The sequence below is a fragment of the Tenebrio molitor genome, chromosome 1 (assembly GCF_963966145.1).
Source record: "Tenebrio molitor chromosome 1, icTenMoli1.1, whole genome shotgun sequence".
In the NCBI taxonomy this organism is placed as follows: domain Eukaryota; kingdom Metazoa; phylum Arthropoda; class Insecta; order Coleoptera; family Tenebrionidae; genus Tenebrio; species Tenebrio molitor.
This window is the reverse complement of record NC_091046.1, coordinates 24,697,318-24,714,258: the sequence shown is the minus strand read 5'-3', so window position 1 is coordinate 24,714,258 and position 16,941 is coordinate 24,697,318. Positions and strand designations below refer to the sequence as shown.

Here is a 16,941-nt window from a genome sequence, read left to right as displayed (position 1 = left end):
TTATTTGTTACCCTTTGTGGACAGTTTTGTTCTTGGGTTAATAAAAGCTATTATTATTATTATTATTATTATTATTTTGTTATGCACATTGAATATGCCTGTTCTCGTAAAACCTACTTCTTCAGTTGATGACACATTATTTAAGAAATCAGGTTGTCTATTAATTTTGTCAAGCATACATTCGCAAAATGTGTGTCTGCAATCACCGGGCTGCAAAAATTTGACATGTTGTACGTGGTAAGGACTGATATAACTGCTGTATTTGATTTTTGATTTTTTAATTTTTTCTATTAAAATATTTTGTTTTTTTCTAATGTAGGAATATTCAGAAGAAAATTCTCTACAAGAATGAATAAAAAAATATACAATATGATTAAAAAAAAGTTGACTATCGGCTGTGAAAAAATAGATTACGAAAAAATATCGAATTAGATGAAGTGAACTAATATACAGGTGTCCCAAAAATGGCGTACTAACGAACAAAAGAATGTAAAAAAAAAATCTATTGGACTTAATTGCTGATTTGGCGGTCTTTGAAAGTGGCACTTAACAGGTCAATTATTTCGAAATATATTAAATTGTCATGACAGCGACCTCTAATCGTACATATTATCACAAGTACAAGATCACGCACTACCAATATCTAATCCTGCTTAATAAAGAATTTAGACGCTTTGGAAATCGAAAAATTATCTTAAATCCACTATGGCAACATTGCAAGGTAATGATGTACGCGTATGTCTTTGTTTACATTGTATTACCATTAATAATAATAATAATTGATTTTTTTTTGTCTGAAAAATTGTTTCTATATTTTTTTCATGTACACTGGCGGCCATTAATTTGGAAACACCGGCCTAATCTAGTTTACTGTATATTTCTAATATTTGATAGTGTAAGCGTTATGTCATGAACTCATGTCACTCATGTCATCGTTGAGCGCATTCAACAGACTGTCGCAGCCGAAATTGATATGTCAATAACATTGTCAAAGTGACAAACAATTTACAATAGAAAAATCTTGGTGTTTCCAAATTAATGGCCGCCACTGTACATTTAAACATCCTCGATAAGGTAGTAAGTAGTTAGTATGCCAATTTTGGGAGACCCTATATTGCATTAAATTTGATTTCTCATTTATTCAATTAGGATAAAAATAAGAAGATAGAGTGTCAAAGGTTTTTCGTCAGTCACACGGTATGTACTATCGACTCGCAAAAAAAACTGGTACAGTATGTTACTATAGACACTTCCAAAACTCACATTTTTGATTGAGTTTTGGAAGTGTCTACAGCAACACCATCTACCAGTTTTTCTTGCTAGTCGATAGTACATACATAATTTTAACAAGTGAAGAACTCGTCAATTTATGAAACTTTTCTCAACATTTTGCAAAATTCACAAAAGTTTCCCAAGATTTTTTGCCCCTCAATTTTAACCAAACGAGTTGTTTTGCGTGATTAACTACCCCCAATTTTTTTTTGTTTTTTGTAACCATGAGAATTTTAATTAAGTATTAATTTTTTTTCTATACCGAGTGTCAACTACCACATCTGGCCATAGGAATTTAACATGAAATAATTACTTTTATATTATGTGTGTGAAAATCGTACCTATGAAAATCATGTGACATCTCCTTTTCTACCTCAATTTATCTTCTGAAATAGTTATTTGTGTATCAAGGCCCAAAAACTTGACGGTAACGTTTTCCGTTAGTGTTATGTAACGTTTAACGTGAAAAAGAACTCATTAGCACAATATTGCTAAGATTGAGTGCAGCACTTGTACCACGTTTTATTGTATTGAATAGAAATGTACATTCGTCGGTAAAATAAATAGAAGACAAAAAGTTTCGTCTTGGTTTGCCCTTTCCTGCATTTCTTAGCAAAAATTAATAATACACTGCCCCAAAAAAGTTAAGGATAATGCTGTTTGTGAACAAGAAAGGAAGAACAGGGATTATAATCGATACACATGTGTAATTCCATTCATTTTCAGCCAAATCAATACAGAATGGACTAAAATAAAAGTAAAACCTTTGAAATTAAGGGCCAGTTTCATAATAAACTTAAAGTCGACTTTATCTTAACGTGACTATAATGGATTGTTGCAACAATATGTTTCTATGGTAAATGGTAAACTTTAATGTTAAAGTAACTTTAGGCTGATTATGAAATTGGGGGTAAATAAAATAAAAATTAAATTAAAGCAAATAATTTTTGTTTTAATTTCAAATAATCGGTATTTCGTCCTCGTACCCGTATAACTTCTCTAATACGACGTATTAAGTTGTCAATCTCTTCCTGGGGAATCTGTTGCCATAAAATAGGGAACAAGTCACTCAATTCCCGAATATTCTTTGGATAAGGCAAATATTCTGTGAGAGTGTTTCCAAGATCTCACGCGGGTTCAATGGGGTTGAAGTCCGGATATCGTGCAGGTAGCTGAAAATGTTGAATTTCCTGCAAATCTAAGGATTCCAAAACCAATCGTATCCCTTGCAGACGAGCGTTATCATTCACATATCGAGAAAATCCTTAACTTTTTTGGGGCAGTGTAGAAAATTTTCACCCTTACGCCTTACCCAGAGGCGGGTAACAAGCTCTGCTACGTGTTAAAATTAACACACGCATTTTAGATACATTCATGTTTTATAATGTTAATAATGTATTGTCAGATTACTATGACTATATAGGTAGAGCTAAAGTCAAAACGAAACATGACAGGGCGGAGCTTATGATGCGCGCTCTCCAATTTACCGCTGACAGGGGCGTATCATACAGTCGTCAGTTTAGGGGCAAAAACTTAACCAAAACTCAATTTTCTTCATTTGATGAAAGAAATTCTACACCGAGGTCATCTACTTTTCTTGTAGAATCTCTAATAGAACACTAAAAACTATCTTCATCTTCAGAACATTCTCCTAACACCCTCTATAGCGTAAACAAAAGAAAATTGTTGACTCCGCCACTGTCATATACGTAAGCTGGATTCAACTGATCTACATTCGTCTTCTGCGCAAACCACGTGATGTCATGTTTCATTTTGACTTTACCTCTAACTCCAAAATGCTGACTTGGAGGTTATCGACTTACTTGTGCGCTTTAAAATATCTTTCGACTTTTTACGTGTCTCTAGTAGTTTTCTGAAGTCAGATATTTGTTTGATATATGCTGGCATTTAACATAAAGAATACTTCATAATATCATTCATTAAATTCATGTAACATTTAGTGAAATACGAGTATGTAGATAAATATTTTTAAGTTTTTCCAAAAATTTCATATTTAGAGTTATGTATTCAGTAACATTATCCAATATTTTAGAAGTTTATATTTCTATATGTAATATGCGTTCGTATTATTTTTACAGAATCACGTTTTGTGGTATAACCATGAAAAACTACGTCGAGGCAAACGTATCCCACAAGTCTCACACGACAATAAAATATGCTATGAAAATGCTTAGCAGTTCGTCCGAGACTATCATATTCATGTTTTTGGGTGTGGCGACTGTAAGTACAGATCATGTTTGGAACACATGGTTTGTGGTACTGACAATTCTATTTTGCTCATTTTATAGGGTAGTAGGTAAGTGATATTTATGTGACTGAAAAAACTGTTATAGGTACTAAATATGCACATATTGATTCACATAACTTTCCGCCCCTAACGAATTTTAAATGCAACCAGTAATGCGTTATTCACTTATAACTTGATATGTACCATCGCTGGCCAAAAAAAAACTCGTACATAGATGACAGAAAAACAGATCCAAAAATTCATAATTTGAGTTGTGTAAACACCGCTTTTTTAATAAAGGTTATGTATGTATAGGTTTGATAGGACCGACTCAGATGTTAAAATCGCTCAAATTTGACAAATTTGACTTTGACACTTTGGGAATAACGTTTGACGTTGTCGACTTTGATTTAGGTCCGGTTGTATAAAGCTAACAGCTAACAACGCGTCAAGTCGGAAATCTGGCTGATTCAAATAAAATGTTAAATATCCTCCAATCAGATCGCTTGACATTATGTTAACTTTAACAACGACTTGACATCGCTTTATGCAACCAGGCCATACAGTATTAAAATTTTTGCTGTACGAGTTTTTTTTGGCCAGCGATTGTACCTTTATTTACTATGAAAGCGGGACACTCCTGGCATTATTGATAATAATTACTTGACAATTCTTTTTTGTATAATTCTGAAATATTTTTTATTAATTAAAATGTGCTCCAATGACGAAAGGATCAATATGATATTGATACATGATGAGTCAGTATCTTAAAACCCTGCGTTACACGGGTGGTGCTTGAGAGTTACACGAACACACGGGTTGGGTTTGAGAGACCCAAAATTGAATAATTTTTTTTTGCAAATTAGGTAATGGTTTTTAAGTTCGGTTACTGTTATATTGTTCACTATTGTTTGTCTTTCTCATATCCACTTAATTATTATGAATTTTAAACTAAAACTATGATTTGCAATTTTATGTTAAAACACTGCATTTTTGGCATGTTTATTTATGTTTAATTCCAAACAAACATTTTGTGATATCCCCTTATTATTATTTTTTTTTTTCATTAGATAATACATGACACTCTTCTTTTAAGGCATCAAAAGGCATAAACAAAAATCAATACAGAAATTCGACAGGTTCAAAATCACTGCCTAAATTATCCTTGGAATATAAACAAAAGGCAACAGTGTGTTCTAAACATAACTGACATTTGCAAAATTTACAAAAATATTTTGTTTTACGATCTTCGCATTATTTATAGGGTCCTAGACTATTTGCAAGTTGATCCGGGTGCTGTTATTTTGGAAGTCCAATCAAGCGATTTGCTGATTCTAGAATGCTTCGTTTTAGGTTTGGATGATAATATATGACTAAAGGTCACTGTCTTGTGTTTATTATTTGTTATTTGTTGTTTTCTTTGTTAGTTGTTATTTTGTTTATTTCAAAAATAAGAAAAAAAAAGTTACACGATTACACGGGTTGGGTCTCACAGACCCAAATGCCCTCCTGACAAAAAACGGCTCCGGAATTATTTAATTTAATTCGTACAGACTAAAATACACCAAAAATTGAGAAGGTACTGATGAGCCCAATTGAATTACTTAAGACATAACGAAAATATAGCATATTTTTACATGGTCTGGGTCCCACAGACCCCACCCGTGTGACGCAGGGTTAAATAAAAAAATATTGTCGATTACTGCCATTTTAAAATTTTTATAATTGAGATTTTTGTGAGGAATGTCCAAACCATAGAAAATTTTAAAAATTATTCATTTTTTTGGATCAAGTTATAAATGAAAAACTGGCTGCATTTAAATTTCGTCAGGCTTGGAAAGTTATGTGAATCGGTCTGTATTATCCAGAAATATGTTTATTCCATTGTATCGTCCTATTCCTGTGAAAAATCGTTAATTAATATTGACAAAAGTAATTTTAAGTTCAAAATTTAATTTCTAAATCACAGCATAGATGTTCATATACAGGTTGTCTCAGCTAAGACTTTCGAGCCTAATATCTCGGTTATTTGCTAACGGATTTTTATGAAACTTAAAATGCAGACATTTTAGACCGTGAAGGTTCAATTAGTAATAATAAAATTACCTCGAGTTAAAAAATGTAATTTTAACACATGTTTCCTTTATCGAAAATTATGCGCGATTATTATTAGATTGTTAAACATTAAAAAATAGGGGTCTACACAAACAATTAAGTAAATCACTTGTCTGATTCAACGAAAAGATTAGATTTTGTTGTTAAAAATTTAATGTAAAATTTGAAGGTATTTGAGCAGTTACCTTTTGAAACAATTGATGATTAATTGCCAAGCAACATTTTGTACACCCTTTAAAATCTGTCAAAATTGGGCGCGCTTTATTAGAAACGTCAAATTGTGAAAATTTATTGAAAATACTCGAAAAATAGACTACAGCGGCAAAAATTTCAATATTATTGGAACACTATCCAAATGTAGGCTTTACAGAATGTAAGATTAAGAGAGTCGTCAATTTATTTGAAGACTCAGGAAGCGTACGTAGACTAAATTACCTTGCTAAAATATCTCGATCATGTTTTAGTCCTGTATGGAAGAATTAAAGCATCCAGTATAATAAATTACGTCCAAATGTTGTTTTTAACTTTGTAAGTGTTTGTAAGGTTAGCAAGATAAACGTCAAATATGTCACCTGCGCTTCTGCGAAAAGGGATGACCAAAATTCTGCAAAATTGCGCGTTTGTTTCATACGCGTCTACGTTTTTGCATTTGCAGCCACGTTTAACACAGTTTTTTGCTTTTTTCTTGCAAACCACACGTCTTTCAAGGTTTCAAGGACGAGTTTGTCTCTACAGCATTTTTTATTGACGATCAATTTTTTATGTAAATCTTAATTGATTCAACAAAATTTAAAAAGGCATGTAAAAATTACGTGTTTAAGACTTCGGTGATTGTATTAATGGGATTTTATTCTTCACCGTCTAAAATATCTGCATTTTAAATTTCATAAAAATCCGCTGGAAAATAACCGAGTTATTAGGCTCGAAGGTCTTATCTGAGACAGCATTGCAAATTATTGATTAGTAGTTAACAACTTCTATCGGAAAAAAAATGCGAGATTTAAAATTCCTCATTTATTAATTAAATAAACATTCGTAAAAAGTAAAATAAAGAAATACTGATTGTAAAAAAAAAATTAAAAAACAATATATTTTCCTTCGTTACGAAGTGCAGTTAATTATTTTTAGAATCCAATATATCAGATGTTCTATTAGTGATTTCTTCACCTTTTACTTCCGGTTAATTTAGCAGTTAGTTACTTTTGAAGCGAACAGATATGACAAGACAAAATTATGCTTGTAGGAATTTTTAACTCTATTGTGGTGAAAATCTTAGTGACTTTTGACAGGAGTAGGACGATATGCAGCTAAAAATATATTTTTTTGTTCGACACTGTCAGAATTTGAGAATTTTCTCCTATGTGAACGAAGTCAAGTTAATTTTAAAGATTTTAAGCGATTTGGGGCCTTTAAGGGGGTCGTCGAACAAAAAAACGTTGTATTCAACTCGTTCTTGTGTAAATTGAACTTTAGTTGGCACTCGTGGGCCTTTAAAACCATACCCATATCAAAAAAAAGCCCAATTTACACACGAACTCGTTAAATAAATAATTATTTTCTACAACCGTCAAAAAACGTGACATTTATGCATCGTTATCAAGTCGCAAAGTATGTCATTCTTGACAAATATTTTAGCATCCAAGGAAAATTTTACAAAAATTCAAAAATTTTAAAATGCGGTTGTAGAAAAAATAGTGTTTGTATTTCGTGCGAAAGATGATTGTTTTGTTGGCGCATTCGAATGAGTATGAAGTCTCGACCTGATGGTCTCGACCAAAAACTCATTCTCATGACCCAACAAAAAACAATCATTTTGCGTACTTAATACAAAAATAACTAAAATTTTTAAATGAGGCCATACTTATAAAACTTTGATTTTGTTAGTCTGAATACGTAAATTCTTAAAGATTTGATTTGTATTTACATAATTTAAACAGTAGTTTTTAACACCTTGTCGGTTTATGTATACAGCTATGTTGGAGTAGGTAAACATAGGTATATCCATGAAAACTCTGTGATTCTTTGAATCCTACTAAACATAGATAGATCTAATTAATTTAGCAATAATGATAAATGTAATCCAACTTTAACAACTGCATCTTTCAGGTGTAATAATATTCACAGCAATAGCAAATCATTTTCGATTACATCAGTTGAGCCAAGTGGAGAAATTTGTAATGTCCTATGGTGGTTTACGAGGGGCTGTAGCCTTCGCATTGGTGCTTTTAATCAACCCAAAAATAGTGCCACTTCAACCAATGTTTATGACTACTACAATTGCTCTTGTGTACTTCACAGTGTTCTTCCAGGGAATAACAATAAAACCTTTGGTAAAAATTCTTAATGTGAAGACAGCCGAAAAAAGGAAGCCTACCATGAATGAAAGAATACATGAAAGGGTAATTATTCTTAAACTAATAGTTTATAGTCAAGTGTTATTTTCAAACTATATTTTAAGTTAATGGATCATGCTATGGCTGCCATAGAGGATATACTGGGTCAACACGGCAATTACCACATACGTGATAAGTATGAAATGTTTTTTCATTGAAATCATATTTACTTTATGAACTGTAACAAATTTTTTATTGCACTATACATGGTGATTATCAGATCCTTTACTTTATGTTTTTATGTTTATAAAGAAATACAGAAGGTACAAGTTTCCTAATTTTTGTTTTCTAGATTTAAACGATTTGATAATCAGTTCATTCGCCCGTATGTGTTACGAAATCATCAAGGAGCCGAACCAAAAATATTAGAAACGTATTCGAAGTTGGCTATGAGAGACGCAATGGAATACATGCGCAGGAACGCCTCCACCATAGGTAACATTTCTGGTACTGAAAGCATGTCCGCTATTTTCAAGAATTATACGACGGGCAATCTCAACGGCAGGTGCGCCACCACATTATTAACCTGGTAAACTAACAGCACTGACCACTTACCACTTTGCCTTCATGCGTAATAAGAGTAATATTAACAATAAGTAATAACAATAATTAATTTTGCCGTAGTTGTAGTCAGTGCTTTTGCCATACACTGCGTTTTTTATTTCGCTGTACATACAATGTAAAATGGCTATGTTCAGTTCTAAAATGGACAAGTCAATTCATTTGAAATATGCAACCAAACTTACAAATCCATGAATCCTATGTTCAGTAAAATAAAAAACTCACGGTATGTTTTGCCTTAGATGTACGTAACATATAGAATTGAGAAATGTTTTTTTTTTTTGGTATAACTGAAACATCATCCACATTTTCAGTTCTAGTCATAATATTTGAAAATTACGAAATATTAGTGTAGGTATAGACATACTGGTATACTAGAAACTGAGTGATTGAATTCTTCTCATGTTGTAATCATACAAAATAAACCGATAAGTATTTACTATCTAGTTACGCTTTAATTTAAAATGAATTAATAGTCAAACATTTGATAGTATGTTATACACCAAGGTAGAGAACATATTTTTCTAAGCCGAGCTGGATTAGGTATTACCCGAGACGCGAAGCGTCGAGGGCAATAATGTAAGCTGTTGGTTGTCCCGATTATATAAATCAGCTACTTAATTGCATTCGCTTACGACCTCCGTCTTGTTTTGGGACAGGCATACAAATTTTAGCAGAAGTCGTACATTATTTATTGGCAACATTAAAAAATTCCTCCGCAATGAAAATATTATGTAAATGTATTTTCGCTAGGCAACGATTTATCTCAAATCAACTACGTTGAATGTTATTACATAGTTCATTTTATTACATTTCTAAATTTACGGAACTACTTATGATTACTGGAACGACGGCTAGCGACTATTTTACGATTTGAGAGAGAGATAGTAGCAAATAGCAAAGGGTGCCTCTATTCCTCTTAATTCAGGGAGCGTAAAAACAATATACAGGTGTCCCACAACTCGATCCCCAGAGAAAAAAATGGGTGCGTGTCGGTGACTGGACGCACGACAGAAGCGAAGCTTCTTACACTTTACTGTATAAATGTATCGGTTTTTTTTTTATTTCACTTCGCAGGCGTTGAAAAGTTGATTGTGAGCGCACCACTCGTGTAAAAATGTAAGATTTAAACAGCTGATCCGTGATCCGTATAGTGCGTTCACAATCTACTCTCCGACGCCTACTATGAGGTGACATTTAAAAAAATACCCGATATATGGGTACAATCAATTCGTTCCCCTAAATGAAACAAAACATTAAAAAATCATATAGTTATTTATGTATTTCTAATAAATAATAATGTTAACAAGTAAAAATATATATAAAAACACATTATTTATTGATAATTTATAACTAAAACAGATAAAAAAAAAGTATATGACATACAAGGAGTTATTGATTAAACATTTATTTACATTAAATTTAAATTGTACTCGTATATTGAAACGAATGCCAATTTAATCATCACATTCTATCATGGAAACAATTGGTTTGTGATAACTGAAATATGATATAAATGTCTGCGATTCTATTTTGTTAATAAATCTTGAAAAAACTGCATCTGTGGTTGTAGTACTTGAACTGAAACAGAAGACAGTTTGTTAAATGGAAAATTGGATTTTCATAGCTCATACATTACAAGAGAGAGAGGGAGTGAAGAAAGCACTCCTGAGTCATGACCACTACACAAATGCTAATAATGACGGTCGTCGGCTTAGGGTTCGCAATGTCAGCTTCAGGCAGGGATGTTACAGGTAGTGGTAGTGGTATTTATGTCAAAAGTTATTACTTGATGATAAAATCTTATTCTTCGGTTGTTGTTAAATTTACAACCAAAGTCGAATTCTACTAGAGTTTCTGTAGGACTATACTAATGCAGTCTGTTGACTGTTCCCATTCCCAATCGAATCGATGCGCCTGCAGTTCTATGCCGTCTGAGGGCCTGATGGGTCTGTCACAATAGTGTTAATGTTAGTGGTAATGTTATAATGTTAGTGGAGATGGCAATGGTAAGGTTAGTAGTCCAGTGTTCCCAATAATGTTAACGGAATGTTACTCTTACAGCTGTCAACGTGGTGTGAACTGTCACTGCGCCTGCGTGTGCGTGAAATTCTCGATGGTGATTGGTAGATGTTAACGAAGATGTTAAAGAACCAGACATTTTCTGGATCTCTTAACATCGTGTCTAACATTAACATCACCGTTACCATTATTGTGAACGGTTGAACGTTTCACCAATGTTCTGAAAATTAACATTCTGGCTAACACTAACATTAACATTACCATTAACACTATTGTGACAGATACATGAGACATCCGTAACGTGTGACGATCGGTTTTTCTGTATTGAATCCCCATCCCCGAAGCCTGCGTTAAGAAGCTTCGCTTCAAAAAGGAGAATTCTTCATAAAAGGACAAATAAATAATCCAAAAGAAAAATGTTTCTATTTTGAACGGTATTCAAGAAAAGAACATTTTAATTCCACCATCAAAGTGTTTTATCGTTTTCAACTGTCATAACTTCTCATTTTTCTCCTTTGTAAACTGCCTTAACTGCCCTAAAGCAAAATGAGCAGATAACGAACCGTTGCCCTAGACAACACATTCAAAGTTACATTTCTGACAGGTCTTGAAAAATTTGTCAAAATTGTCAAAAGCAAATGCGAAAAAGATTTGGAAGCTTCAGGGACGTGGTTTCAAACAATAAAATTTTGTATGCAACTCGTTTCTGGGTAAATTGGGCTTTTCTAATTGCCCTCGAGGCTTTAAAACCCTCGCTACGCTCGTGTGTTAATCTTGTCCCTCGGGCAATTAGAAAAGCCCAATTTACACAGAAAGTCGTTGCATAAATAACAATTAAGCCATCCAGGTGTATTGGCCGTAATTGTTGCTAGGTTGCACCTTTTATTACGTTTTCAGTAAACTGACCGACTATGAAACTTTTGAGAAACGTCAGTGTCAAAATTTCATGCAAATCCCTTAAAATCGCTTTAGTACCGCCACGCCGTCGTGGTCAACCGTGCTCTTTCAACATGTATTCTACAGCGGATTATGTGGGAATGTTGAAAATTTACGGAGAATGTGGACGGAATGCTGGAGAGGCAGCAAGGGTTTATGCCCAACGTTTTCCTAATAGAAATTATCCCGATTACAAAACGATCCTCAGTGTTATCGCACGAAATGAATACATATTTCGAAAACTTTTGTACATCGAGCCATGAAGACTGAACGACGACATCCATACCATTATACGCGTGTGCAGCATTTGCAGCCAGATGATTACCCTGCCAGACGGGAATTCTGTACACGGCTTTTAAATCTAGAACTTTTTTGACAAGCTTTCCAACGGTATATGGTTCGTATAGTCGAATGTGAAAATCTAGGATACTACCCTGAAATCACTAAATTAGGAGCAAATTTTCCGTTAAAGACAAGCTTGTCAAAAAAGCTTTCGACCAGTGCAAAATAAATACGGAGTGCCATTTGAAAAAAATGAGTTTTTGACATTTTTAGTTTATGTTTAAAAAATCGCTGTTGGCATATACGACTGAGCAGGTTGTTGAGTAAACACTCAACATATGCGCCAAATATTCAGGAATCAAAATTAAACGGCGTCAATCATTTTAATTTATGTGCAACGATTTGGAGGGTACGAATTTTTGAACGGACCCCTGCAATTCTGATAAAAAAAAGCGCCACAGATCAAAAACGATGGCAGATAAATAAAAACGTCTTGTATAGATTTGATTAATAATTTAGCATAGAATTCAAAAATAAAATCAAACTGGGTAGGTTCACTTAAAAAACATAACTTTAGTGTTTTTATAATATTAAGACACACTGTATATATACCGCAATATTTTCCGAATGTACAGTAGAAGCGTAGCTATCATCTAGAAAAAAGTAAAAGTTGATATCTTTAATAACAAACAAATTATGGAGCTTTTTCGCAACTCTGGGACACCTGTATATAAAAACAAACATTGAAAAAAAAAAAACAAAATCTGGGCTGCTCTTGAGTATTAAGGGTAGGGTTTACCTGATGAAAATTTCACAATTCGTGTAGTTTGGGTTGCATTATTGGAAATGTTTGAAATGAAATAAACGGCTTTTCAATTGGCCTACTTTTACCTGAAATGGGTAAGTACCTGCCAGAAGGTGTAGTTAATCAGCAAATTTCATTACTAAGCTTTTAGATATTTTCGTCTCCCAAATAAAGGTTCAAATGTGAATTTAGTGGTAAAATCGTACGTACGTATGTTTATGTATAATAAGATCTGTGATTTTTTTGGAAGCACGGTGATGGCACCAAACACTTTAAAATTCAATTTCCGAGGGCCCCATACTTTTTTTTTGTTAATTTCGAATTAGGTTTTAGTGTTACAGCTTCCTGGATAGTCCTCAAATTGCAATTTATTTTATTGTTATTTATAACGAAATCGAAAAAAGAAAAGTATGGGGTCCTAGAGGAAAGACGTATCTTTTAAATAAAAAACGGACCTTGCCTTCATGTGTTGTGGTTTTAAAGATATGGATGTTTAAAAACACCGTTTTTCGACCATTTCAAAACAGGTAAACTCCACCCTTAAGAAGTTTCAGCTATTTTTCGGTTTCATTGACTCGACTACAGGAATAATCAATAATACTTTTACCTACTGTTAGAACCGTCATTCCCAAAATTGACGGAGTTGTGCTGCGATGTGTAAAAAGTACCTACAAGACTGTTGAAATAGATAAGTCACACGAAATTTTCATCCTAATACACACTAACAACGAATATGTTTACACCACTAAAAAGTAAAAACATTTAGATAGTTTATTTTGACGAAGAAAATTATAACGGGATTACATGTTTCAGTTACACTATAGTTGATTTATTTTAATTTAAAATAGTAAATTGTTATAGGAGTGTAGAAAAAATACTGTACGTTTCAAAAAATGTAGGATCAAGACAGGCCTTGAAAAATAAAAACATCGAAAACGTGCGGCGCAGCTTTACATTATTTATTAATTATTAGTTTATTACACATAACGACAGACTAACCAGGAGTACCAGGAGCGGTCGCCAGATGTGCAACGGCTTTTTGAACAAAAAAAAATCAAAGTGGTTGCCCCGACTGCCCATATCACCGCCCTGAAAGGAAACGCCCGAACGTTCGTAAAAAAGTGGCAAATTTTGACGCGTTTCTCGCGACGCGTGCTGTGGGCCAAGCCGAACGCTCGACGCTGCGGGTTCGAATCTTTTTGCTAGAGTTTTTTTTTTTTATTACAGAGAGAAAGAAAACGCATTACTGTGCAACCTTCTTTATAATTTTTTTATTTTTTTATTGAATTTTGTAAATTAAATTAGGTTTTAAAATGTTTATCTTACAGGTGGAGTTTTTGAGCTACCTGAGACCATTGTTTTCGGTGACTGAAGTCAAATTTTAATCACAAGTGAGATAAAGTACTCACTAGTGAGTAAATTTGACAGCTGCCATTTAACTTGACATAAAATACTCACAAGTTACTAAATTTGACAGCTGTCATTTTACTTGGATTTTTTGCAATAATTGCACCTGTAAGATAAAACGTCGTAGGTATATCACACGTGATCGAAATGCCATTATGAAACTCGTGAGAAGCGTCCCACTCATGCGGAAGCGCACTCGTCGGTCAAAATTCTCACTCTTGTATAATGATGCATTTCTATCACTTATAATATACCTAATATACTATTATTTAAAACGCCTTTAGCTGATTTGCTCACCTTTTTTTTTCTCGTAAATTTACGAACAATCGGGTGTTTCCTTCCAGGGTAGTAATATGGGCAGTCGTCGCACATCTGGCGACCTCTCCTTGTAAGATTCACATAACCTAACTTTGAATTTCCAAATTACAGTGATATTGGACGGGATACTCCGTACACTGCACGTTTTTAAATTCTAGTTCCCAAATATAACGCAGTGAAAAATACTAAACTCTCCATCTCAATTGTTTCACGTTATTTCGAAAACCGTTGTAGCCTTGCAGATTAGTTCCCGCCAGTAGTAATCCTACACCTATGATGTTCTTTACAGAATTACAACTGTCAATCTGAATGAAGTTTCAATACAACTAATACAAGTGTTTTCAAATTGTTATAAAGTGTTGTTGAAATTATTGATTCTTCGAGTATAATGATATAGAGTATGTGCTTATTCACAATGGACATAAGCTTGACATAATGCATAAGAAATTCATGATACATGCAGTGTATATACTATTAATTTTTACGTAACTTATGAGAAGTGACCTCAGTAAACATTATTGTTGTGTACAAAAAGGCATGGAGAATCATATTCGAGTTATATGGACGCAAAAATTATTTTCCAATTGCCCAAATTTACAAATTATTCTTAGGTATCTCTTATGTAGTTCTTATGTCTTATGTCCATTGTGAATAAGTACTATAGAATAGAGGGAAAACACGTCGAGTCATCCAAATCTGTCACTGATGTTTTGTCCGCGTAATTTCTGTGTCTGTCAAAAAACGTGCAATCTATCAGTGTACGGAGTATACCTGCATAGAGCGGTAGGAAACCGTTCTCAACTCTCAAATCAAAACCACTTTGCTTAAACTGTTGAAATACATGTAAAGTTTGTCTAAACATAAGTGAATTTGACGGTTTTAACAACTAAAGTACTTTATGAGGGATGTTGTAAAAGTGGGAATAACCAAATCTGCAGCTTTTCGTTTAACAAAGACAGGCACGCGTTGCAAAATTTACGACAGGGTGGCTAAATATCTGTTGTGATGGATTTGTCGTGAACAACCCTAAAATCCCTCATAAAGTACTTTAAATGTTAAAACCATAAAATTCACTTACGTTTAGACAAACTTTACCTATAGTATTTTTACCCCTAATAGAAATATTTACTAAAATCATAAATCACACCAACAAAGAAGCAGTTTACAATTCACTTACAGGTACTTACAATTACAGGTAAGAAACCGGTCATTTTTCCCAAATATTTGGCTGAGGTTATTTAACATCCCACCATAAATTACCGGATGGGGTGCTTTAAGATCTGTTTCTTTGTTGGTGTGATTTATGATTTTAGTCAATGTTTCTATTAGGGGTAAAAATACTATACCTTGGCACCTAGAGTAAGGCTCTGCGCGGACAGAATATTTCAGTGGCGTGACAAAACCCGTCACAGCAGAGAATAGCGGTCACAGTAACAATCAGCTGATTATTAGTTTGTTGAACACCCCTATTTTACGAAAGATAGACTCGTCAAACCATTTTCCGTCTATGCAAATTCCCACCAAATGTCATATCTCAGCCCGGCCTTACTTTACATATACAGCGGTCGCTTAGCGATGCTCGCAATACCATTCGCATGTTGCTGATTTGCGCACACCCAACTTTGCGAATGACTTCAAATAAAGCCCCCCAGGTCGCTAAAAAGTATGGATACAGCTAAACATTGTCAGAACGGCAGCAGAGCTCGTTGAAATTTAATGCACTGTTAGAAGTGTTTAAATTCTATTTGGAATTTTTTTCAATTTTCTAACATCATTTGTTTTGAAGATACTTACAAGGCTAACTTGATTTTTTTAAATGGCACGAGAAGTCAAATTTAATAATTTTGAAGAACATTTTTTGTGAATTCAGTGATGTAACACATGCCGCTATTTCGAAAATTTTATTAGCATAAAAATTATGTAATTCGCGTTTAACCTTTTTATTATTTTTTTTATAAAAAATAAATTAAAAAAAATTGTTTGTTTGTTTTTTTTTTTTAACTTTTTTTTATATTAAAATGTATTCTGTTTCTGTTAAATGTCTTATTTTGACACTTATTATTTATTTATTTATTTTTTGGTTAAAGTACAGGCGGCAAAGGACTAACGATAGCTAAAAACATTTCTAAGGCTAACTAAATTTGATATTTTTTCAAATTTTATTAATTCGATAATTTTTATAAAGTTTCGATTAAAATAAAATATGCATGTGTTACATCACTGAAGTCACCAAAAAATACTCTTTTTAAAGATATTAAATTCAATCCCTTGTGCCATTTAGCCTTGTATCTTCAGAATAATAGAATTTAAACACTTCTAACGGTGTGCCAAATGTCAACGAGCTCTGCTAAACCGTTATAAAAATATTTAGCTGCATTCATACTTTTTAGCGATCTGTATGTATGTCTATTCATTACTTCATTATAGTTAGGTACATACATTTTTTTGAAACATACAGTAGCATGTGAAACTATAAATGAAATACAGCACTTATCTTATTCAATTAATGAATGTGTAAAATTGTGTAAAAGAATTTCTCCATTTAATATAAAATTTGCAAGTGGATTATTTTACATTGGTTT

General features: G+C 33.2%; 1 protein-coding gene across 9 annotated transcripts in view; it reads left to right on the top strand.

The window, feature by feature from the left end:
* LOC138122994 (Na(+)/H(+) exchanger protein 2-like) overlaps positions 1-16,941 on the top strand; it is a 115,918-nt gene that overhangs the window by 69,601 nt on the left and 29,376 nt on the right. For 7 of the 9 annotated variants that reach the window (XM_069037456.1, XM_069037508.1, XM_069037482.1 and 4 more), the window contains exons 4-7: positions 3,372-3,589; positions 7,742-8,034; positions 8,094-8,164; positions 8,321-8,557. In XM_069037456.1, coding sequence (XP_068893557.1) covers positions 3,372-3,589; positions 7,742-8,034; positions 8,094-8,164; positions 8,321-8,557 — 819 coding nt within the window. The remainder of the gene's footprint in view (positions 1-3,371; positions 3,590-7,741; positions 8,035-8,093; positions 8,165-8,320; positions 8,558-16,941) is intronic. The other 2 variants (XM_069037462.1, XM_069037525.1) reach the window with 1 other exon arrangement.